The sequence below is a fragment of the Odocoileus virginianus genome, chromosome 2 (assembly GCF_023699985.2).
Source record: "Odocoileus virginianus isolate 20LAN1187 ecotype Illinois chromosome 2, Ovbor_1.2, whole genome shotgun sequence".
In the NCBI taxonomy this organism is placed as follows: domain Eukaryota; kingdom Metazoa; phylum Chordata; class Mammalia; order Artiodactyla; family Cervidae; genus Odocoileus; species Odocoileus virginianus.
In genome coordinates this window covers 29,878,579-29,903,862 of record NC_069675.1, presented here as the reverse complement: position 1 = coordinate 29,903,862, position 25,284 = coordinate 29,878,579, and the positions used below count along the sequence as shown (strand labels likewise).

Here is a 25,284-nt window from a genome sequence, read left to right as displayed (position 1 = left end):
AAAAATACTTAGGAAGAGACTCTACATAAGTCTTTGGGGGACATTCAAAGCTTCAAAATGGTACAATGTTTAAGTGAAGGGTACAGAGTAAACACACAGAAAGCAATGAACATAAAGGATGACTGAAGATGATGACACAGAGATAAAAGATAACAAATCTCTTCTTGGTGGTAATAAATTTTAGAGCCTCAAAGAAAAAGAAAATAATTTTCTTAAGCAGCAAGTTATCAAGCACAGTTTCCCTCATGACAATTTCTGGAAGTAGTTCTGGTAGGTAATGTGAACAATAATTAACCTTCTTGCTCCTCTATGTAGTATAAGTACCATGGTTAAAGATGTTGGTTAATGTCCACAGCAGATAATCTAAAGCATATGGTAACATATATTTATCTTTCTGTTAGAATCTAGCATATGTAGTATCTATACCTACCTGTCCACAAATTTTTTATGGATAATGGAGAAAGAGAATGCAAGAGAAATAAGTGTTGCTCAACTTTTAAAACGAAAGCTACATGCTATGGAAAACAGTATGGAGGTTCCTTAAAAAACTAAAAATAGAACTACTGGGATATACTCAGAGAAAATAATAATTCAAAAGATGCACCACAATGTTCATTGCAGCACTGTTTACAATAGCCAGGACATAGAAGCAACCTAGCTGGCTATCAATAGAGGAATAGATAACAAAGATGTGGTGCACATAAGGAATGAAATATTAGTTAGCCATAAGAAACTGGGTCATTAGTAGAGACATGGTTGGACCTAGAGGGTGAATAAGAGTGAAATAATACAAAGTGAAATAAGTCAGAAAGAGAAAGATGGATATCATATATTAACACAAATACATGAAATCTAGAAAAGTGGTATTGATGATCTTATTTGCAAAACAGAAATAGACACAGATGTAAAAAACAAGCATAAGGACACTAAAAGGGGGAAGGGGGAGTGGGATGAATTGAGAGATTGGGATTGACATGTACACAGTACTGGTACCATGTATAAAGTAGATAACTAAAAGAACCTACTGCAGAGCTCAAGAAACCCCACTCGGTGCTCTGTGATACCTAAATTGAAAGGAAATCCAAAAAAGAGGGGATGTACGTATCCATAGAGCTGATTCACTTTGGTGTACAACAGAAACTAACATGGCATTGTAAAGCAACTATACGCCAATAAAAAATAATGTAAAAAGATAAAAATAAATTGCACAAAAAATAAGATAAAATACAAGCTACATGCTTGAGCTTGTGGATGATATTCACCTCAAGCAGAACATATCAAGTTCTACATTTTGTGATCTAAGGACTACTTAAAATGAACTGCCTTCTCAAACCTCTCTCCTACTGGCCTGCCAGTGTGCTTGGAACTCTCTTCTTGCTCGTAGTTTCAAGACTGCACTCCTTCATGAAAATGCAAAACTGATGACTGGCAATATAAACTACCAGCACTCATGCAAGTCTTGAGCAGCTAGGAAACACTCATCCTTTTGGGGTCCTAGATTCCTAAGAAAGTTGGAAATAAATGATCTCTTGAATCCTCTAATCTGGATTTATTCTGTAGTTCTAAAATTTCATAATTTGATAAACTCACAGGCAGATAAGTTTTGAAAGAAGACTAGGAACCAGGGTAGATTCACATTCTTAAATGCCACTTGGCAGAGGTGTAATGAAGGGGGATTAAAACTAATATAAGCATCACAATGTAGTACTCTGATCCAAAATGCCTTCCTGGTGGGAGACAGCAAAGAGGATACTGACAAAGAGTTAACACTTCCCAGCTTTGCTCCTTAGATGGGCATGATGTTCATGTATATAAAATGTTCACTGTCCTTGTTCCCTTCTGTCACTGGTAAAGACCCTTTGACAATGGAAAGCAGTGTGAAATCCAATAAAGCACTTGATAAAACCATGCCAAAAGGGGAAAGCTATACACAAGGACCTCCCTTAGATGTTGTTAGGATTCCTGTCCTCTCCCCTCTCTTGCAACCTGTGATTTGTCTTTCCAGCAGTATATAGGAATATAGTTTGTCTTTACATAGTCATCCCATGTTCTACAAGAGCAACATTATGCGTAAAGCCTATGAAGACCAGCATTGGTGTTTAAAGATACTCAGGTCAAACATGACAGTGGGGAGCCTGTGTCGTTAGAGGAAGCAGCAGCATCTGCAGCATTTTGTGAGGGGCACTGGAAGAGGCCAGCCCCACAAAGTAGAATTTTTTAATAAAACACTTCCTCCACTTTATCCCTAATGCCTAAATTCTATCTCCCAACAGCATTTTATGTTTTAAATGTCACCCTCTATCTAACCTCTCTATCTGTTTCTCTGGAAGAAAGAAATGCTAGGGCTACAGTAATGGTTCTTAGAGTGAATTTATCGAGCTGTTTCTGAGTTATGGGTTTTATCTCGAAAACCAGTGTCTGGAAAAAAAGCATAATGAGAACGAGGGAAAGGAGTACAGAATGGGGTAGGGAGTGGGGTGGCGGTCCCCGCAAAGCAAGATAAGAGTCACAACAGCCCTGATAGTGATCATCGTAAGTGTTCCAAAGATGTGTTCTTGTGTTTAATGCTTTATAGTTTGCCAAATGCTTTCACAGACATCACTTAATTTTGATTTTGACTGCATGAAGTAGTTAGGAGAATTGTTTATTCACTTTACACATGAGACCTGGAGACTAAAGAGCCTGTTCGCAGGTCACACAACTGATAAGCAAGTGGAAAACTAAAACTTAGCCACCAGCTGTGAGTCCTGCACCTACCACCTCGCTCTTAAGTGCCTCAGAGACTCTCTGCTAGAGGAGAGAGGGGGGAGTGGTAACCACACGGTTAACAGGTTGCCTTTCCTTAACCGTGCAGGATCTTCTCAGGGGTCAGGAGATACTCTGATAACCCAAGGCTTAACCTCACCACCTTCCAAGGGCTCCAGCTTTCATCCTTCCCAGGTTACAACTGGCTTCCTTCCACTCAATCTGTAGACAGAATAGCTTGGGAAGGGGAGAGGGAGGTGGGGAGGATCAGGGCAGAAGTCTGTCAGCCTTGTCTCTCCTGCTGGAAGGCAAACATGTAAGCCCCCTGAAGCTGAGTCTGGTCTCCTCCACACAAATGCTCCTGAGGTGTGTGGGTTTGCATTTGCTCTCTGTGGTGTTGCTTTATGTCTGAGAAGTGTCTGTGACTTTGCCACTAGAACAATCACCTCGTTTCATCAAGTGGGTGAGGACCCGATGCTCATGTTTTAAGCCAACCTGCTATGAATTCATGGTAGAACACAGATGTGAATTTGAGGAGCTCCAGAAAGGTGCCAGAAGTATTTCTACTATCTACTTCTTTGTGCCCAGTGGTCATAATGACTTTTCTGCTTAAACTGTACTCCTTACTAAAATGCAATGAGTTTTTCTTCTTTAAAGCAGACACTGATACAGGGAGGAAGGAGAGGAAGCCATGGAAAGGGGCTTAGATGATGCCGGGTTCAAGGCCAGTGACACATCCATGATGACTGGAGCCTCCCCAGCTCACACAGCCCCCTCCAGGCAAATCTGGCTGTGGGCCACCCTGTGTTTCCTCTCAAACACCCTGGTTCCCTCTCTGGGCTGAAAACAGCTGCTCTCGTTTGCCTCTTCATTAACTCCCACTTCAGCTACTGCTTGGGCTCCCCTGGCGGCTCAGCTCCTAAAGAATCCACCTAAAATGTGGGAGACCTGTGTTTGATCTCTGGAAGATCCCCTGAAGAAGGGACGGGCTGTGCACTCCAGTATTCTGGCCTGGAGAATTCCATGGGGCTGCCAAGAGTGGGACACAACTGAACGACTTTGACTTTCACTTCTCGGCTACTGCTTATCCTCACTTTCAAGTTGGTAATTTTCAGTCTTTAGTTTTGTTAAGTGTTTGGGGACCAGAAGAAAAGATAACTAAAACAATTAAACATCTCTCAGCCTCCATCCCTCCAGCCCTTGTTGGCAGGTTTGAAACTGTTGCTTCTGTGAGACATCTTAGGTTATGCAAGCAGCAAGCAATAAAGAGCTCATACTCAACACTGGGGAGAGGTTTTTCCAATCGTTTTCTCATTTCCTCATGGTCCCTGTACTTCCCCGGCTCTCTTTAAACACTGTGGGGCTTACTCTGTCACTGACCTTGTCTAATCATATTGATTGTCAGCAATTGCAGCCTAATTGGAAAGCAAGTTGCTATGGTAATTCCTGGGTCTTATGTCTTACATTTAAAGACACAATGATCCTAAATAGAGGGAAATTGCTTGTGGTTGGTGACAGAGGAAAACATAATTAGATACACAAATTGTGAAATAAATATATTCAAATGAATTCTGAAATCTAAATCTGGATTTGATGTTTTAAATTGGTACCAGAATTTCTACCACAGGCATATTCAGTCGGAATGTTTTTCTTTTCTTCTAAATACTTATATTTTTTTAGGGGGGAAAAAAGGGAAAAGGTATCCAAGACAAGCCAGAAGGAGGTAGCTGCTCATAATTTAAATAAGTGCAAGATCCAGGATACTGCATTGTAACTGCTTAAACAAACATCAGCACAGGAGTTGGCAAGCCCACGTTTTACTTCGCTTTAACTTGCTGTGGCTGCCAAGTCGCTTCAGTAGTGTCCGACTCTGTGTGACCCCAGAGACGGCAGCCCACCAGGCTCCCCCATCCCTGGGATTCTCCAGGCAAGAACACTGGAGTGGGCTGCCATTTCCTTCTCCAATGCATGAAAGTGAAAAGTGAAAGTGAAGTCGCTCAGTCGTGTCTGACTCTTAGCGACCCCATGGACTGCAGCCCACCAGGCTCCTCCGTCCATGGGATTTTCCAGGCGAGAGTACTGGAGTGGGTTGCCATTGCCTTCTCCAACTTGCTGTGTGGCCTAAGTTAAATCACCTAACTCTTCCATGCTTAATCCTTCTTAACTGATAATCACTTAATTATTCTTCACTGCTTGAATCAGTACAAGGCAAAGGAATTCAAACCTTGTAAATGTCGTCTATCCCTTTAGCGCACATTTCTGGTGCACCTGTTGGAGGAACAGGTGACAAACTATGCACATAACCAAGTGCTTGACCCTAAGGGATTTGTAGTCACTAGACCAGACTCGAGGGAAAAATAAAAATGATGATAATAAATATCATTTCTTTTAACACTTATTAAAGCTTTAAATACTTAACATGTAATTAATATTTCATCCTCACAAAGTTTCACGAGATAAATACCATTGTCCCCATTTCAGATATGAGGAAACTGAGACTCAGAGAAGTTAAGTAACTTTGCTGGCTTCACACTGCCTGTATGGGTCTACAACGCTAGCTCTATGCATGCGTGCTAAGTCCCTTTAGTAGTGTCAGACTCTTTGCAACCCTATGGATCGTCACCTACCAGGCTTCTCTGTCCATGGGATCCTCCAGGCAAGAATACTAGAGTGGGTTGCATTGCACTCCTCCAGGGGATCTTCCCAACCCAGGGGTCAAACCCATGTCTTTCACATCTCCTGCATTGGCAGGGGTTTCTTTACCAAGAGCTCCACCTGCAAAGCCCGCTAGCTCTATGAGGTCTGGCTCATAACAGATATCCCGTCTTCTGGAACTCAGTCTTGACATTGTTTCTACAGCTCCAGCAAGGAAACCCTTATAATGGAATTTGAGTAAATGAATGAAAATATACTCATCATCATAGGTGAAGAGCATCTTAACCTAGACAACCAGTTATTAATTAACCATGTAATTATAGCCTCTTGTGCCTTGTTTATTTTATCTGTTTGAGGAAAGGGGAGAGGTGACATATGTATGTGGTGGTGGTGCTTGAGCCACTCAGTCGTGTCCAACTCTTTGCGACCCCATGGGCTGTAGCCCACCAGGCTCCTCTGTCCATGGGATTCTCCAGGCAAAAATGCTGGAATGGGTTGCCATTTTCTTCTCCAGGGGATCTTCCCAACCCAGATATCGAGCTCAAATCTCCTGCACTGCAGAAGTTTCTTTACCAACTGAGCTTTGAGGGAAGCCCGTGTGTGTGTAGGAAAGTACATTTTTAAGATAACTACAGAAGGTGTTTCCTTCCTTGGCTCCTACCTTGAAATTCTCATTTCAATGGCATTGCCAAAACAAAACAAAACACTTAAAAGATGTCTGCCTAACAGGATCTTCATTATCGGAAATTTTCTTGGCATGGACCAGTGCATGTTTCACAATTAAATGACACACATGTAGGAGAATGAAGGGCCCCTCAGAAGCTGCTGAAGTGAGGAAGGAGATGTGCATTGTCTTCTTCTGCCCCACACAGCCATCTTTAATGGGACCAATTCCCTCATTGTTTTGCTCCTCTCTAAGCTTTTGCTTAAACAAAGGTTTCCAAGGCACAGAAGAGGCTTGGACATAGACTGAACTAGGCTGATGGTTCCCAACATCTTGAGTGGCCTTAACCAGCTGAACCAAACACTCATCTTGGGAAAGAATCCACCTTCCTCCTCACTTTCTAGAATGATGACATATTTTTCCAGGCACTGGCAAAGTTTCATAAAATATAAAGCACTTTTTAAAAACGTCCTTTCTTTTTCTCGATCACATAGGTCTCTTCACTGTAAAAATAAGGACATTTTCAGGACCAATGTGAGGCAAAGAAGGCCCTGGAGGAAGGCCTTTGACTACATTTTGGATGGGACAGAGAAATCTACTGCTCAGAAATCAATGTAAAATCAATTAAATACGAAGCTGGTGAAAATAAGCCCCTGAATTTCTAAATTCGAAGAAATTCAGAGAAGGTAGCAAAGGGCAGAATGGATAACAGCTTTGCATGTGGGGTGTTTATGAAGGCACTAGACTCGCCATCCCAAAGAGGAAAATAAAACAATGAAAGCAACTCAAATTCAGAAGTGTCCAAATGTGAGTTCCTTGTAGTTCCTTCACTGCAGCCCATAAAGGAGGTACTTTTGTGCCAGGAATAAGAGTTAATGAGGTGGAAAATGGAGGGCATAAAAGAGAGAGTAATTATGAATTAGAGAGTGAAAATGGAGGCTGGGAAGAGGATGAAAGCCAGTTGAAGAAGGGTGGATTACATTACAGGTGTGGCAAGGATAGCAAAAAGGGTACCCTAGAGCCCAGAGAAAGTAATTCAGGAAGCTTTTGAGGGGGCTGCTGGATGACAGAAGTGAACAGTAAAGCCTTCAATAACTGCCTTTCCCCACCCCCCCCACACACACACCCATACCCAGACCCACCCACCCTTCTGTTTCTTTGGTAAAGAGGCTCAGGAAGTATAAGGAATCAACACTGGCTTATAGAAAGATCAGTGAAGCCCTCTCTAAGCTGACACTGTCTCCAGGAGAAGGATGGCTCAGGAAGGATGGCCATTGAGGGTTATCCTCCTGCTGCTCCCTCCTGCACCTGCCCAGGACCTGCTCTTAAGGGAACAGGTGCAGTACCATAATCAAGATGCTTCATGGAGCACTTGCCTTTATCCCAGCTAGTTAGAAATGGAAGCTGGCTATCTTAGAGGCCTGCCAAGGATATGGCTGGCTGCCTTTTAATAACAGAATCACAGAAATAATTAAAATCACTGAATTCTCTGGCTAGAAGGGACCCACGAGATCATCTGGATCAACTGTGTTGTTTTATAGATGAGGAACAAAGGCCCAGAGAAGGTAACTGATTTGACTCAAGGAAAGTGGTTAATTAGTGCCAAAGTCAGGACTAGAACCAAGGTCTCCCAACTCCAGTGAAGTAATAAAAATAACGGTAAGCAACATGACCTTTGCATAACACTCTGTGCTTTTTTTCCCTGCTGCATAACATGCATTATTCATATGATCTTCAATAGCCCAGACAACTACAAAGGATCGGGTGTAAAATGTACTGAGGGACAGGGGGCCTCAGCAACATCTCACAGAGGAAATGGATCTCAGAGCACTCAGGCGATTTGCCAGTGATGAAGGACTCCCTTTGGCCCACATGAGAGATTTCGCCTCATGCACCTCCGCGTTGGTGGAGATGACAGAGCTGGGGGTCCAAATTGCTTAACCTGAACACCCTCCCAGAGTCTATGTGCTAATGAATTTAGTAGTCCCCATTGTTAGAAAGTTGCTCTTTCTAGGTTGCCAGGGTGTTTTTTTTTTTTTTTTTTTTTTTTTTGTTCCCATGAAATAACTGAAAAAGAGAGAAAAAAGCCAAGGGCCCAATAATTCAATAAGGAGCAGCCAGCCGCTGTGCTCGCTGCAAGAGGCTAAGCAACTCAATCACAGGCAGTAAATACGGTGTCACCAAGGATCAGAACCTCCGGCTAAACGAGGTCACACACAGACCCAGTTTTGGGAAGGCATTTTGTTGTTGTTGTTTCCTCCCAATTTGGCCAAGCAATATTCCTCATGACTCCTTCTTAGCCAATCGACAAAAATGTACTCAACACTTCCTGCAGACACCCATTTATCTGCAGATGGTAGATGCAACTGCCCTGAAGGGAGGCGCATTTGATGAGTAAATACCAGGTAGGATGCAGGATGCTAGAATCCCACTGTAGGTATCAGAGTGGTTTGATGACAATGAACTCCCAAATATCATGGACCTTACGAACGTGTTCCTTTTTCATGTAGTAGTCCACATGGTGCTTCTCAGCTCTTGATTTAGAACACAGGGCACCACCAGCTCCTTCATTTTCAATCCTGGCTCCCAAGGTTGCCCAGGCACCTCCAGCCAGGAGGTGGGAGGGAGATAGAGCACGGAGGAGCACATGAGGGGTTACAGTTCACGTCACTTCTCATATTCCTGGGGAGAAGCCTTCTCCCTGCAAGCCTATACAACAGCTAGATGGTCAGGAAACATGCTTGAGTTGTGTCCCCAGAAAACAGAGGGGGCAAACAGATTCTGGTGAGCAGCTAGAAATCCCTTCTGTGCCATAGATCAGACCCATAATTTTCATAAAACCCTTAAAGGTAGTTATTATTACTCCTATTGAAATAAATACCATGCAAGTTAGCTGACCTGTCTAAGGTCACACAACTAGCCAGGCCATGATGAAGCTAGCATTTGAATCCAGGCCTGACTGGCTTCCAGGTTCATGCACCACTCACACATGCATATGAACTAAGACAGACACAAGTCTGCAGGGCCCTAAGAAGGCAAAGCCGTTAGTGAGATTGCCCGTGTCGAGCATTTATTAATAGTTCTATGCCCGCCTCACAGTAACTGTCTAATAAAGGTTAATTATCACCAGCACCATTATTCCTGCAGTCTTCAGTTACACAGCTCAGACTCACCAGGCTCCCTAACCTACAGACAATTCACCTGTCCTTGTGGGTCAGAGGCCCCTCCAGTCTCCCCACCCCCGCTTTCTTTGGCCTCTGCTAGAGCTGGCAGCCCACACTGAAGCCAAGTGACCTAATCAACACCCCTCCCTTATTACCTGCCCGACCTCTTATCTCCTGTCACTTGGAACTTAAAGAATTCCTGTTTAAATAATTTCTGACAGGCATACAGAAATTATCTACCTTTTCTAACTTCTAACTCTAATCTATCTCCAGAAAATCTCCTTCCCTTAACCTCTTGTTCTTTCTCCCTTCTTCACTTTTTATTACCCTCTTTTAACTCTATTTACTTTCCCAAATTATACTCCTACTCACAGCTCCCAAGTATAAATACTGGTGGCACTCCTGTATCCAGGCAGAGTGATATATCCTTGAATCTGCTCCAGATTTTTGAGTAAATCATTGGGACACTTAATTTGTTTGAAAGAGATGACTCATGACCCACATCAGACCCAAATTCTGAGTCATCACATGACTGTTAAGAATGGCTGGTCCAGTGGAAATTGCACAGAGCCATAATCACAATAATGATGGTAAGAAATGAAGAGATGTTTGCAAGAAATACTAAAACAAAACTAACTGGGAGGATTTAGAATCTGTTACATGTAGAAGAGGAGTCAGAGATGACTCTAAGATTTAAAGTTTGGGTTGGTCCAATGGACCAACAGGGATGAAAGTGGAGCTGTTGTCTAGGATTGTAACAGGGGATGAGAGAGTTGGAAGAGGAAAGTAATGAGCCTGCCAGACTAGTTGTTCATCAAGGGTGTGCAGAATATGTGGTAGAACATGGCTTTGGCAGTTGGTAGACAAGGGGCTCTGGTCTAAGAGGGAAACTTGTTCTGGTGACAAGTGAGGCATCAGCAGAGAGGTTCTAATAGGGAAATCTTGAAGGATACTAACGGCTTGAGAAATGCTGACATTTAGCAAGGATGTGAGAGGAAAATATAGTATATGGGGGGAAATCAAATGTGTTGAATGCCACTGTCCACCCTTCTCCATGCTGGACATTTGTCACTCGTGCCTTATGTAACTCTACTTCTCCTGACTGCACTCCCAACTGCTCATGCCCGTTGCTTCTACTCAACTAAACTGCAGATCCTTAGAAGACAGGGGCACTGCTTTTTAATGTCTTACATGCTTTACCCTCATGTAGAGAATACCCTAAAAATGTGCTTTTCCTATGAGTCACTGCTTGGGACTCTGGTTTATCTGTGGAAGACGAATTTTCACGTTGACTTATATTTTGCCTTCTCAGAACTAAATACCATACAGTATGGAGGAAGGGGGTAGCATTCAGGCTTTTCATTTTGCTGTGCCAAAATTTTCTACTCTATTTGAAATTAAAACAATAACAACAGAAACTTCTGAAGTGGAAACAGTTCTTTGAGTCACTGGAGGTACGGCCTATCTGACTTCTGCCATCTTTCTGAGGCCCCATGAATGATAGGTTCACATCCCAGGTCAATTTCTCTCACTGGCTGTGCAGCACAGGAGAAATTACTTAACTTCTGCATGCCTCATTCTCATATTCTGTATAGGGATCAAGGATGGCGCTTACCTCATAGGGCTGTGAGGATTAAACAATTTAATGAATGTAAAGCACAGAAAAATTGCTTGGCACAAAGTAAGTGCATAGTAAACAACAGCTGCCAACAAACATCAGTTGCCAACAAAGGTCTGTCTAGTCAAAGCTATGGTCTTTCCATTAGTCATGTATGGATGTGACAGTTGGACTATAAAGAAAGCTGAATGCTGAAGAATTGATGCTTTTGAACTGTGGCGCTGGAGAAGAATCTGGAGAGTCCCTTGGACTGCAAGAAGATCCAACCAGTCCATCCTAAAGGAAATCAGTCCTGAATATTCATTGGAAGGACTGATGTTGAAGCTGAAACTCCAATACTTTGGCCACCTGATGCAAAGAACTGACTCATTGGAAAAGACCCTGATGCTGGGAAAGATAGAAGGTGGGAGGAGAAGGGGACGACAGAGAATGAGATGGTTGGATGGCATCACCAACTCAATGGACATTAGTCTGAGTAAATTCTGGGAGCTGGTGATGGACAGGGGGGTCAGGTGTGCTTCAGTCCTTGGGGTTGCAAAGAGTAGGACACGACTGAGCAACTGAACTGAACTGAAACATCAGTTAGTATATCTGTGATTTTTAGTTCCTTTCTTCATCTGCTGAGGAAAGCAAGGAAAATATTCCAATATATAGATTATTACTTAACATTTTAAATTAAGACAAAACTAAAAATGAACACAAGTTGTCAATGTATTTAAAAGTGAGGGAGCTGAATCCAGATGTCTGAATTAGATCGAGTCATTGAGGGTGCCTTTATTTCTGTCTCATTTGGGGATATCCTTAGAGCATCTTTAGCAAAGATGCACCTTGCCCAGGGAGAAGGAAGCAGGTGGGACATGTGGAGAAAGGAAAATACCTACCACCTGTTAAGGGGAGAGGCCCCTGTTGGCTCACCCTGACAACATGGCCCACTCTGTACTGACCCTCTCTCAAAGGGATCAGCATCCTTTTCAGATTATGACTTCAGTGATGCAGACATCCTTGTTGGGGTACCCACATTCTGTGCCTAATCTCCTTTGTTGGACAACAGACCAGATAGAGGATATCACTGTGGGTGAGCCTCAGAATGATGTCTGGGATAATGTCATAGCCTGGCTTAAGAATTTACATGATCTATAGGTGGGGGTAAGAGAAATGTTCCTAGGACACTTGCTAGCACTATTTTTTCCAGCCAGTGGTTGGCTAGCCCAGTATCTCCCAGCTGCAGAAGAGTCCAGTCCTAAATACCACAAAGAGATGGCAGCCTTTACATTGATATTTGAAGTTTACCCCACAAGGAACATTGTGCTTTCACACATACCATCTTATTTAATGCCTCTGACATCCCTGTGTGGTATCAATTATTCCCATTTTGCAGATAAGGAAATTGAAACTCAGAGAGACTCTAACTCGCCCTCAGTTATACATCTAGTAAGAAACAGAGTCAGAATTTGAGCTCAGGTTTCTAAAGCAAAGTCATCAGACCTGATCTCATGGGAATTCTAAACGAGGGCAGGAGTATATACTTAGAGAGATGTATGACATTTTCTGCTTCCCTAGTGTCTCAGATGGTAAAGAATCTGCCTGCACTGCAGGAGACCTGGGTTTGATCCTTGGGTTGGGAAGATCCTCTGGAGAAGAGAATGGCTATCTAGCCCAGTATTCTTGCCTAGAGAATTCCATGGACAGAGGAGCCTGGCAGGCTACAGTTCATTGGGTTGTAAAGAGTCAGACATGACTGAATGACTAACACTTTCACTTTTATGACATTTTCTCAGATGCATTTTCACGGGAATTTTCACCTGAACATTCTGTATTTACTTAAGTCATATGGCACATTTCTAGAAGAATTAAGGGAATAGACAAGACATAAAGTAGAAATATACCTGTGTGTGTATCTATAACATATAATCATATATATAATACATATTTAATTATATACCATATATAATTATATATTAAAGTATATTATTTTAATATCTGTAGTTATATTCAAATGCAACATACCAAGAATCCATTTTATCTTTTCTAGGAACTGAGATATAGCCCACCAAATAAAGATAACACCCAGCTATCTAAGGCAGGCCTATAATACTAGGCTCCCTGAGTTAAAGATGATTGATAAAAACCAGGACCCGATTTATTTACTGTTAGAGCCCCAACATGGACCTAGTACCTGAAATACAAAAGCTGCTTGATCAAAATCTGTTGAACATTTGTTGAATCAGTTCTTCACTCTTCTAAAGATTCACTCCTAGGCTCTGGGACAGCAGATGCTTTCTTCCTGTGCTAATACACATTCTGATTTGCAAATACTCCGTTTCCTGCAGGTTTTCAAGAACACAGCTTTATTGTGCAAGACCAAACGGAGAAAATCTTTTATAATCTTTCAAAGATAATTCGGTCATTCAGCAAACACTTGGCTGGAAGCAGAAATACTGAGATGAAAGGCAATGTCACCATCCTCCAGGAGTTCTTTGTCTGGTGAAGGAGACAAAACAGAATGCAAACCCAGTGCAGTCTCTGAGGGCTATGACAGTGCATGTGAGGGGTCCCACGGGGGGACTCAGAGAAGAGTAACAGTCAACATTTGAGGTTATTAAAGACAAATGAAAGAAATTTGACTCAGTGGGTATTAAAAGTATTTTAATGTAATTGAATGTCCAGTTATGGAGAGGTAGGTTGGATTTATTAAAGGAAAACACTGTATGGAAGGTCAGGGGAAGAAGGAAAAGACAGGGGAAACCTAAGTGCAGACCATCTCCTATATCAAAAAGAAAGCGAAGACAATGAGTATTTGACTTCTTATTACATCCTGTTCTCCAATTCATAGATGTTCTTTAAATTTCTTCAGTTTTTCCCTATCCTGCAAACCTATAGCAACTTTTTGCCTAGTGAAACCAGGATTTGGAAAAGGAGTGTCGGGTGAAATGGTGGACAAATGAATATCACTCCAAGATTAAAATTTTATGCTAGATCTAGCTGAATGCTACATGCTCATTCACTCCTTAAGTCCATCCTACTGATATCCCACCCCAATACGTGTACTTTAATTAATACTAACCCTTTCGTTGGCCAGAAGAATGCAAATCTGGAGAATCTAATTCTCACTCGGAAACTCCAGAGAGTGTCCTGATAACCTCCAGCACGTCATTCAAGTGCATCTCGCCTTCCTTCAAAGAAACATAGAATTCTGTGCATAGAAGAGACCTAACATTCAATCAAATGCTTTAAGAACTCCTAGAGTTACATCAGTCATCTCTCCTGTTTTCACCTCTATGGGTGTTTGGTCAATTCAATGACCTCACCTGTGAGCCAGAGAGAACTGGGAAACACCATGATGCATAGGGGCATCCAGATGCTATTAGCACAGCAGATCAAATCCATGCATGTGTCCCTTCCACGCTATGTATTAATTGTAGAAAAATTCCTGGGACAAAAATCTAGCTCATAGACAAGCTAGGCTTGATTGTTACATACCATATGTTGGCTACAGAAGAGAGGTGAAAGACTACAGAAGACAAACTTCATCTCCTTCAGAGTTTTGCAGATCCTGTTTCTGAACCTAAGGAGTACTTTTCCTCCATGTACACATTCTCCCACTAAACATTTATTGAGTACTTAGCACGCTTCAATTTAGCACTGGTGCTGGAAATACAAAGATAAATGGATAAAATATCATCTAGGAACTCAAAGTCAGGTTGGGGATTTAGGCAATGACCACCCCTCCATCACCAAGAAAACAGCAGTAACAAAACAAAGTAGCAAATGCTTTAAGGGAGAAAGAATTCTTGTGACAACCTAGAGGACAGAAAAACTTCAATAAGAGAGTAAGGGAGGGGTTTCCAGAAGATAAAGGATTTTTAAAATCAAGAACTTCACTCCTCCTCTATCATGCTTTTCATATCCACCCCTGTGTACGCTGGGGAGAAAGGCCTGGTAGCGGGTTACTACCATTCTTCAGAAGAATCTTGCAATCCAAGTGTGGTCTCAAGATCAGCAACATCCCCATCACCTGAGGTATTAGAAAGGCAGAACCTTGGACCTTCTCAAGATCTTCCCATAGAGAATCTGCATTTTAATAAGATCCCCAGGTGATTCCTATGTGAATCATAAGAAACCCTGCCTGGGAGGATGAGAAGAGTCTCAACTCTGAAAACAAGCTTTCCACAGAATCAGGACCCCTCACCCAAGGACAGCATTCAGCCTACATTGGATAGTTCCCCAATTTTTCATCATTTGTCATTCTAGAAATTAAAACTAGGAAATATTCTGTTAGTCTACTTTTTAAAAAGTAATACATTTCTACATATTAATATAAATAACAGGTGTTATGCAAAATAATATTATTCAAAAAATGTTGGAGGGACGTATACCAGTTTTTTTTTTACATGTTTTCAAAACATTTCAGCATCTTGCTTAAAAGAAGAGAGATGAACTCTCACATCATCTTCTGCATCCACACATCAATGAGCCCCAGATTCCACTGTATGCTCATAGAATGGGAGTGAAAAAAAATTATATTTTAGTGTAATTATGAAAACAGTTTTGACCACAGAGACCACCAGACCACACTCTGAGAACCGCTGATCTATCACATCCCTCTTTATGAAAAATTTAAGGAAGCATTATCATTCCCCAGATTATACCAATTGCAGTAATTTGTCACAATTGCAAAGAAAAACTGAATCTTTTCAGATAGAGAATAGTTTCCTAATTGTGCCAGTTCTTCAGAAGTAAAGATTCCACACCCTCCCTTCCAAGACCAGTTAGGTGATCGTCACAGTTGTGTATCATCCTAGGCAAGCCAGGTCGCCTCTGTTGACCTTCCTAGAGATGGTATTGGCTGTACTAACTCTAATTTACACAAACATACACTGAAAGGGGACTTCCCTGGTGGTCCAGTGGTTAAGAATCCACCTTCCATTGCAGGGGGCATAGGTTTGATCCCTGGTTGGGGATTAAAATCCCGTATGTCACCGGACAACTAAACCACATGTGCTTCTACAGATTCTGCCTGCCATAACTAAGACTCATCACAGCCAAATAATTTTTTTTAAGTACACTGAAAAAGAAAAGAAGCTATGCATAGGAAAAAAATCCCCACTTTGTCAATTATCAGTACTAATCAAAGATCAAATATCAAAGACCAAACCAGTCAATCCTAAAGGAAATCAACCCTGAATATTCATTGGAAGGACTGATGCTGAAGCTGAGGCTCCAATACTTTGGCCACTTGGTGAAAAGAGCTGACTCATTGGAAAAGACCCTAATATAGGGCAAGATTGAAGGCAGAAGGAGAAGAAAATGACAGAGGATGAGATAGTTGGATGGCATCACTAACTCGATGGACATGGGTTTGAGCAAACTCCAGGGGATAGTGAAGGAGAGGGAAGCCTGGTGTGCTGCAGTCCATGCAGTTGCAAAGAGTTCAACATGACTGAGCGACTGAACAACAATAAAATATAAGATGTTTTTACATATTTTCCACAATATCCCTTGTTACACATTGAACATTTGAAATGTTGTGCTTTTGATTAAACTTTCTTATGAAAAATCAAACCTAACTATTCAATAGTACCTCTCTTATTTTACTCCCACTTCCAGGTTCTATCTCCATGTTTCTCTTACTACTGTTTTGTCTCCTTTTTATTTCCTTTTGTGCTCCAAGAACTTTATTTCTCCAATTTGTTGTCCTAGCAGAACAAGGAAAATTGGCCCTTGCACCTGAAGCAAACCTTCTGTAAGATGGAAAGCACAGGTCTAAATGGGAACTTAATATCACCTAGACCAGTAGTTTTCAATCCTTTATGCACATTAGAATCACCATTGTTTGGAGAATTAAAGAACAAGGGGAAAAAATTAATGCCAGAGTCTCACCCCAGACTAAATAAATCCAACTCTCAGATATGAACCCAGGCTTTGGGATTTTTTTTTAAGTCCACCAGAAGGTTCTAGTGTGCAGTCACAGTTGAGAAACTGATTCTTTGACCTAGTTCAGCTATTCACTTCATAGATTTCAGTGAAGGGTTGGGGAGCTGCAGGAGAGACCGTCAGCAGGGGAAGGAATCTTATCAATAATCTCCAGGATTGCACTAGGATTTGATAGAACTTTCAGAACCACTTCAGACCAGACAACACTTTCCCAACAGCTCTCTTAATTCAGAGTTCTCAAGACAAATGGAATGGAATTTACTCTCCTTCCTCTGAATAAAAAGTATTGCTATACAACTGTATTAAGGTGTGTTTCATATACACTAAAACACATGCATTCGCTTTATACCTAAAGTTCAACAAGTTAGATAAACTCATGTTACCACTTCCCCAATATTGAAAGAGAACATTTCCATCATCCCGAAAGTACCTGCCACCTCTCCCGTTAGCAAACTCCATCCCAGGCCCCAAGTGACAATTACTCTGATTTTTATCACTGTAGATTAGCTTTTCTTCTTCTAGACCCTTATATAAATAGAATCAGACTGTATGCATCCTTTCGTGTCTGCATTCTTTCACTCAGCGTAAATTTTTTTTTAAACATTCAATTATGTTGGAACAGCAGTTTGTTCCACTTTATGGATAAGTAATATCCCATTGTATGAATACGTTACAGTTGATCCATTGGGTTGTGCCCAGTTTGGGACTATTATAAATTAAGCTGCTATGAGTATCTGAGCATAAGTCTTTGGGAGGGTATAAATTTTTCTTTCCCTTGAGGAAATATATAGGAGTGGAAATATTAGACCCAACATGGCTTGGGAGGCAAGACATATAGAAGAAAGTGTTCCAGCCCTGCAGTCAGCCAGAGCTGTTCTGCATACAGATAGGGCTGTTCATCAACATGGAGATTAAAATACCAACTTCACAGGCATGCTAAAGGGATTGAGGAGAATGCATGTACAGGGCTGGTAAATAGTAGATACCTAGTCAATGGTAACAGAAATAACTAGAAGCAGAACTGGTTTGAACGGAGCAAGAACCCTCAATTTCCCAGTAAGGTATTTTTTCACTACTGTATGCTGCCCACCTCCCTCCAGCCCTCCTCCAGCCAAAGGCTCTCTCCACCACCATCCAAGCCAAACACCCTCTTCTGTCTCTGAAGCTGAAGCCATAAAATATGAACTACCTTCTGAAATAATTAATTTAGAAGTGTTTCTTGGCTTGTTTTAATAATTTTTAGTTCTCTTTGGCAAAAAAATCCACATAAGAGAATATGGATAGGATGAATTAAGTACAGGAACTCAGGAAAGGAGAAATATCTATCTTCTAGGCAGTATTAGGCTGAGGTACTACAAAGGTGATGGTCTGTGAACCTGGAAATACAATAGCTTTTGGATGATACAGGCTCATTTGCATTTAAACCCTCTCTGTCATCTAGTGCTTCCCTCCAGACCTATTTTCTACCTATGCAGCTCATTCACTTGACTCCTTAAAGTCTTCAAAAAATGTCTCCTTTTTTGAAGTCTCCCACTCCTTTCCTATGGGCGTCCCTCATAACTCAGCTGGTAAAGAATCCACCTGCAATGCAGGAGACCCCAGTTCAATTCCTGGTTCAGGAAGATCCCCTGGAGAAGGGATAGGCTACCCACTCCAGTATTCTTGGGCTTACCCGGCGGCTCAGCTGGTAAAGAATCCACCTGCAATGTGGGAGACCTGGGCTCGATCCTTGGGTTGGGAAGATCCCCGGAGAAGGGAACGGCTACCCAGTCCAGTATTCTGGCCTGGAGAATTCCATGGACTATACAGTCCATGGTTGCAAAGAGTCTGACACAAATGAGCGACTTTCAATTCACTCACTCTTTTCCTACTCCTCTCATTCCTATACCACCTAGCACTCTTCCCACTGGAAGGATAGAGAAGCAAAGAAACACCCAATGGCCAGCACATCTTCTTAAAACATGCATGCACACACCACCCTTATTTACATCCAACTGTAAAAAGTATGAAGGCAGTTAAATTTACCAAATGAATCATGAAAGAAGCTACGATAGTATTAGAGGTGCCCTTCTGTCACAAACATAAGAGAAGACTACATATAGACATCACCAGATGGTCAATACTGAAGTTAGGTTGATTACATTCTTTGCAGCCAAAGATGGAGAAGCTCTATACAGTCAGCAAAAACAAGACCGGGAGCTGACTGTGGCTCAGGTCATGAACTCCTTATTGCCAAATCAGACTTAAACTGAAGAAAGTAAGGAAAACCACTAAACCATTCAAGTATGACCTAAATCAAATCCCTTACAATTACACAGTGGAAGTGACAAATGGATTCAAGGGATTAGATCTCAAAGACAGAGTGCCTGAAGAATCATGGACGGAGGTTCATGACATTGTACAGAAAGCGGGGATCAAGACCAGTCCCAAGAAAAAGAAATGCAAAAGGACAAAATGGTTGTCTGAGGAGCCCTTACAAATAGCTATGAAAAGAAGAGATGCTAAAGGCAAAGGAGAAAAGGAAAGATATACCCATTTGAATGCAGAGTTCCAAAGAATAGAGAGGAGAGAAAAGTAAGCTTTCTTCAGTGATCAACGCGAAGAAATAGAGGAAAACAATAGAATGGGAAAGACTAGAGATCTCTTCAAGAAAATTATAGATACCAAGGGAACATTTCATGCAAGAGATGGGCACAATAAAGGACAGAAATGGACCTAACAGAAGCAGAAGATATTAAGAAGAGGTGGCAAGAATATACAGAAGAACTATACAAAAAAGATCTTCATGACCCAGATAACCATGATGGCATGATCACCAATCTAGAGCCAGACACCCTGGAATGCAAACTCAAGTGGGCCTTAGGAAGCATCACTATGAACAAAGCTAGTGGAGGTAATGGAATTCCAGTTGAGCTATTTCAAATACTAAAAGATGATGCTGTGAAAGTGCTGCACTCAATATGCTGCACATTTGGAAAACTCAGCAGTGGCCTCAGGACTGGGAAAGGTCAGTTTTCATTCCAACCCCAAAGAAAGGCATTGCTAAAGAATGTTCAAACTACCTCACAATTGCACTCATCTCATACACTAGTTAACTAGTGCTCAAAATTCTCCAAACCAACCTTCAACAGTATGTGAACCATGGACTTCCAGATGTTCAAGCTGGATTTAGAAAAGGCAGGGGAACCAGAGCTTAAATTGCCAACATCTGTTGGGTCATCAAAAAAGCAAGAGAATACCAGAAAAACATCTACTGCTTTATTGATTACACCAAAACCTTTGACTGTGTAGATCACAACAAACTCTGGAAAATTCTTCAAGAGATGGGAATACCAGACCACCTGACCTGCCTCCTGAGAAACCTGTATGCAGGTCAAGAAACAACAAGAACTGGACATGGAACAACAGACTGGTTCCAAATAGGGAAAGGAGTACATCAAGGCTGCATATTATCATCTTGCTTGTGTAACTTATATGCAGAGTACATCATGTGAAATGCTGGGTGGATGAAGCACAAGCTGGAATCAAGATTGCTGGGAGAAATATCAATAACCTCAGATATGCAGATTATACCACTCTTATGGCAGAAAGCGAAGAAGAACTACAGAGCCTCATGATGAAAGTGAAAGAGGAGAATGGAAAAGCTGGATTAAAACTCAGAATTCAAAAAATGAAGATCATGGCATCGGTCCCATCACTTCATGGCAAATAGATGGGGAAACAATGGAAACAGTGACAGACTTTATTTTCTTGGGTTCCACAATCACTGCAGACAGTGACTGCAGCCATGAAATTAAAAGACACTTGCTACTTAGAAGAAAAGCTATGACCAACCTAGACAGCATATTAAAAAGCAGAGACATTACTTTGCCAACAAAGGTCCATCTAGTCAAAGCTATGGTCTTTCCAGTAGTCATGTATGGATGTGAGAATTGAACTATAAAGAAAACTGAGCATTGAAGAATTAATGCTTTTGAACTGTGGTGTTGAAGAAAACTTTTGAGAGTCCCTTGGACTGCAAAGAGATCAAACCAGTCCATCCTAAAGGAAATCAGTGTTGAATGTTCATTGGAAGGACTAATGCTGAGGCTGAAACTCCAATACTTTGGCCTCCTGATGCAAAGAACTGATTCCTTGGAAAAGACCCTAATGCTGGGAAAGATTGAAGACAGGAAGAGAAGGGGACAACAGTAGATGAGATGGTTGGATGGCACCACCAACTCAATGGACATGAGTTTGAGCAAGTTCTGGGAGCTGGTGATGGACAGGGAAGTCTGGCATGCTGCAGTCCATGGGGTCGCAAACAGTCGGACATGACTGAGCGACTGAACTGAACTGCTCTCACAAAATGTCTCCTTGCTAATGGGGGAGTGAGAGAAAGGATCCTGCCACCACTCAACTGACAGCTCCCCACCACTCCCTGCTCCCCCTCCACGTTGCCAGCCCCCCGTGCTCACGGTCATACTTCCCCTCCCCCGACAGGCCTTTTCCCTGTCCTGCCCTCCAGGCCTTTCCCTTGATCAAGAGCATTTCTAGAGCTTCTCAGCAAAAGCCCAGGCCAGCAGACAGCGCCTTGCCTGAGCCAATTTGAATGCACACCGCCTATGAGATTTTCTGAAGCTCTCTCAGCTGCCACATTAAAACTGCATGAGAGTCTTCCTCAGGAGGCCTAATAATAGCATGTTTCATCTTTGAGCCACTTTACAAACATTAACTGATTAAGTCGCCCTTCTCGCCCTTTTCTCCTCTTAAGCTCTGGGTTTCTGCAGAGTGGACTTCATCCTCCACTCCCTTCCAATTACTCCAGAAGGAAACAGGCTGGGACCTGAAGGATCTTTCCGGGTATTTTGAGCCAGACAACAGTACTGTCAAAGGTCTTGCAGTAACAATCTCCACTTGGTAACAGCATGGATGTGGATCTAAAAGAAACTGACTTGAGGTTCTCATCTTCCAGAGCAGCACAGCAGAGAGAACTTGCTTCCATGATCCAGGGCGTGGTCACCAAACTATCGCCCATGACACCAAACCCAGCTTGCCATCTGTTTTTATGGATAAAGTTTTACTGGAACACAGGCATGCTCATTCACTTACATGATATCTTTGCCTATTCTTATGCAACAATTTCAACTGAGTAGATGCAACAGAGACCAAATGATCCATAAAGCCAAAAAATAAAAATGTTACTACATGGTCTTCTAGAAGAAGTTTGCTGGTCCTGGTCTATTTAGAGTTTGTTTTCACCCTGTATATTCCCTAAATACTTTTAATGAATTCTCTTTCCCTCTCTACGCCACTGTGGCTATACCTATAGACTGAATAATCTCTGACCAGAGTCACTGCCTTGGGTTCATTTTCTCATTGTTCTGTAAGTATTAGCATCTTATGTTAGCTTTGCCTCATCATTACAGCTGACTTCTTTGCGAGTCGGAGTAGAGTTCTGTGTGTCTCATGAATCACTGTAGGCACACGGCTCTAGGCTGAGCCCTAAATCCATTCTGGACTATAGCTGAACTGACTTGAATTATATTTCTTTCTTTGCAGAGAGATCTCACAGAATGATGTCTTGGAAGTGATAGAGGCAAAGGTGTTCTCCAGCCTGCCCAAACTACATGAAATGTAAGCAAGACTCTGTGGGGTTTTGCTCATGGCTGCTTTTGGCAGTAGCCTTAAAGTTTGCTTATGTTCCTGGGAGGCCCTGACTCTGCTCTGTCCTCAGACTCCTAGAATTTCCTTTGAGGCTCTCAGAGTCAGTCCAGCAGGTGCTGCCACATGTGTCTGCCTGGTGACTCAGGTACCAGTCCAGAGCTTAATCTTATTCTGCTTCTTCCTTCTCAGGGATTTTCGCATAGTAAACTCAAGACCCTAGCTCTGTGACTGCACGTATTAATACTTCCAGCTCATCCTCTCATTCAAATTTGTTCCACAGTCAAAGCCCAAAACAAATTCCTCATGATGTAGTTGAAGATGGGCAGTCCTAGTTTGACTGCTAGCCTATGCCACCTACTCACCATGGAACCTTGGTCAAGATGAAAAGTCATGCTAAGACTTAGCTTTCTTTCTGTAAAGTAGGAATAATAAAATTGCATGCCTCATAGGATCACTGTGGTGAATAAAGGAGATGATAAATGTTATGTATATCTAACACATAAACTGGCATACAGTAAGTTATCATTACAGTCCTTGGCTTCTTTACTACTCCAACCAAATGTACTTTCTCTTGTTGACATTCTAGTTTTATATACATGCCAGTACTCACACAGATAACACCTCTGTTGCATACCAGCCTAAAGTTACTATAAATTATCAAAGCCAGATGAGACTTTGGAGACTGGTCCAAATTTTTCCAAAGTGTATTCTGTGTATCATTAAACAGAAAATCATTACGTGTTACAAAAAAGGAAAAAGATTCTATGGTCAAATAAGATTAAGTTAGATAGACTCACTTACTATAGGAAAACTCAGGGTCTGTAATATGCAAATATACACTTGGAATATGCAAGGATATTGTATTAAGGAGTTTCTCAGCTAGTGTCATTGGAAAGGTTCCTCTGTGAAGCACTGATGAATATCTTACAAAATTCTCAGAGAACACAGTTAGAAAAGCCACTGAACCACTTTCCTAATTTTACAGATGAGGAATGAAAGACAGAGAGAAGTTGTGAACTTGTCTAGTCACCCAGCCAAATCCACAGCAGGATAAGGACTTGAACATAACTTGACTCCTTTGTATCTTTTTAAAAACTTCTTAGCATTTGCCAAGCATATACACATATATACACATATGCATAATTCATATATGCATACATACATATATATGAATTTGTTTAGGAATGACAGTCTGTCCATTATGACAGACTCTGTCCTCCCTTTCCCTTTCTACCTCCCACTCCCATTCCTCTTCGCTGTCATTGAGCCTCTGCAACTGATGCCTTCCCTCTGTCTCTGCTTGGCCTCTCCTTACCCTAAGTGGGAAAAGAAATCTGACCAGGGTCTCAGAACCCACAGAGAGCCTCAGAGAAGTGAACCGAAGGGCAGCCAGCCCTCTGCGCAAGGTCAAGTAGATGTCCCTCTGTGCAGCTCAGTGGGCAGTGGAACTAATGGGATGGCTCTTTCATCTCTCCCCCACATGGAGAGGGGCTCACCGCCATGTAACACTGCCTGTATTTAAAATGATTAATTACCTGGTACTTGGATCTGGATAGCTACAGGTTACTGCAACATTAAAGCTAATGAAACAGGGAGGAAGTAATTAACACAGAGCATCTCTGCAAATATACATTGATCCAGCCAGATGAGGAAAGGGCAGCCTCTCTCTGTTGGAATCCAAATGTGAACATGCCCACCTCCAGACTATTGATCAGGACATGGCGCAGGTCAGCCCAGGGCAGAAGCCATCACTTCCCACGAGCTGTGAGAGAGCAGCCTCCAGCAGCATGAGGAACTCACTGGCGCCTTGCCAGCTGCTGTCTGCAGGGACTGCACCGTGAAAGCCAGAGATGTTCACTGCTTGTCCCCCAGTCTTCGTTTTCCTTTGACCTTTCACTTTACTTTTCTCCAGTCTCCTTTGACTCTTCACCCTCTTTGTTGCTGTCCATCCCCTTCTCTCTTGTCTCCCAAACAGGAAAAAAAAAAAAAAAAGCTCATTTCCCACATTAGTCTCATCCCTACCCTCCTCAAACCCTGGGAGATGCTTATTGGTTAAACACTCAACTGAGTTTAGGGTGAAATGTCTCACCCAGACATGCTTCGACTATCTCTGATGAATAGATTCCAGGAAAACTTCAGTGATGCGAGTTATATAGGACAGGGTTAATATTTTGTTTGCACAGTTTAATATAGTAAAAGACACCACATGCATGCTCAATATTTGTGGAAATGATGGATGGACAAAGAGATGGATAGATGGGTGAAGAACTTATTAACATACTCTTTGCATAATATGAAAAATACCATAAGCATTCCTTACCATTAAGGTCATGTGCATGTTCTTTTCTCTTTCACAGTAGAATTGAAAAGGCCAACAACCTGCTATACATCGACTCTGATGCCTTCCAGAACCTTCCCAACCTCCGATATCTGTAAGAACTTCTGTATTCTGGTGCCCCTTCTATTATCAAATCGTGTACTCGTATTTTAGCAAAATATCCATTTGCAACTCTGGTGAGCAACTGCTTGTAATCAAAGATGTGGGGCAATAGAGGAAGTGAGGAAATACTTGCTGGTGGGTTTTAGTTTAGCTTAATGAGTAAATTCCACTGACATAATTGCATTTGGTTTTCATTTACAAAAGCAGACATCATAAGGAATGCCATTTGCATTAATGGGACTGTCACACAGACCTCTTGCAGAACTCAGTCATAATTTAGTGTTAATGAGATACAGCCAAAATTTCTGCTAGCATTTAGCTTGTGACCTTGACCTCAAAGGCATCGTCTTTCCTGTTCTGCGTGTAAGCATTTTTTCCTTTGATAGAGTACAATGTTTTATATTAAAGTTTTGGTTAA

The 25,284-nt window shown here is 41.9% G+C and overlaps 1 protein-coding gene across 1 annotated transcript in view; it reads left to right on the top strand.

Annotated features, from left to right (window-relative positions):
- The window catches only part of FSHR (follicle stimulating hormone receptor), a 189,235-nt gene that overhangs the window by 93,279 nt on the left and 70,672 nt on the right, over window positions 1–25,284 (top strand). The window contains exons 3-4 of the mRNA XM_070478094.1: window positions 22,322–22,396; window positions 24,784–24,858. Coding sequence (XP_070334195.1) covers window positions 22,322–22,396; window positions 24,784–24,858 — 150 coding nt within the window. The remainder of the gene's footprint in view (window positions 1–22,321; window positions 22,397–24,783; window positions 24,859–25,284) is intronic.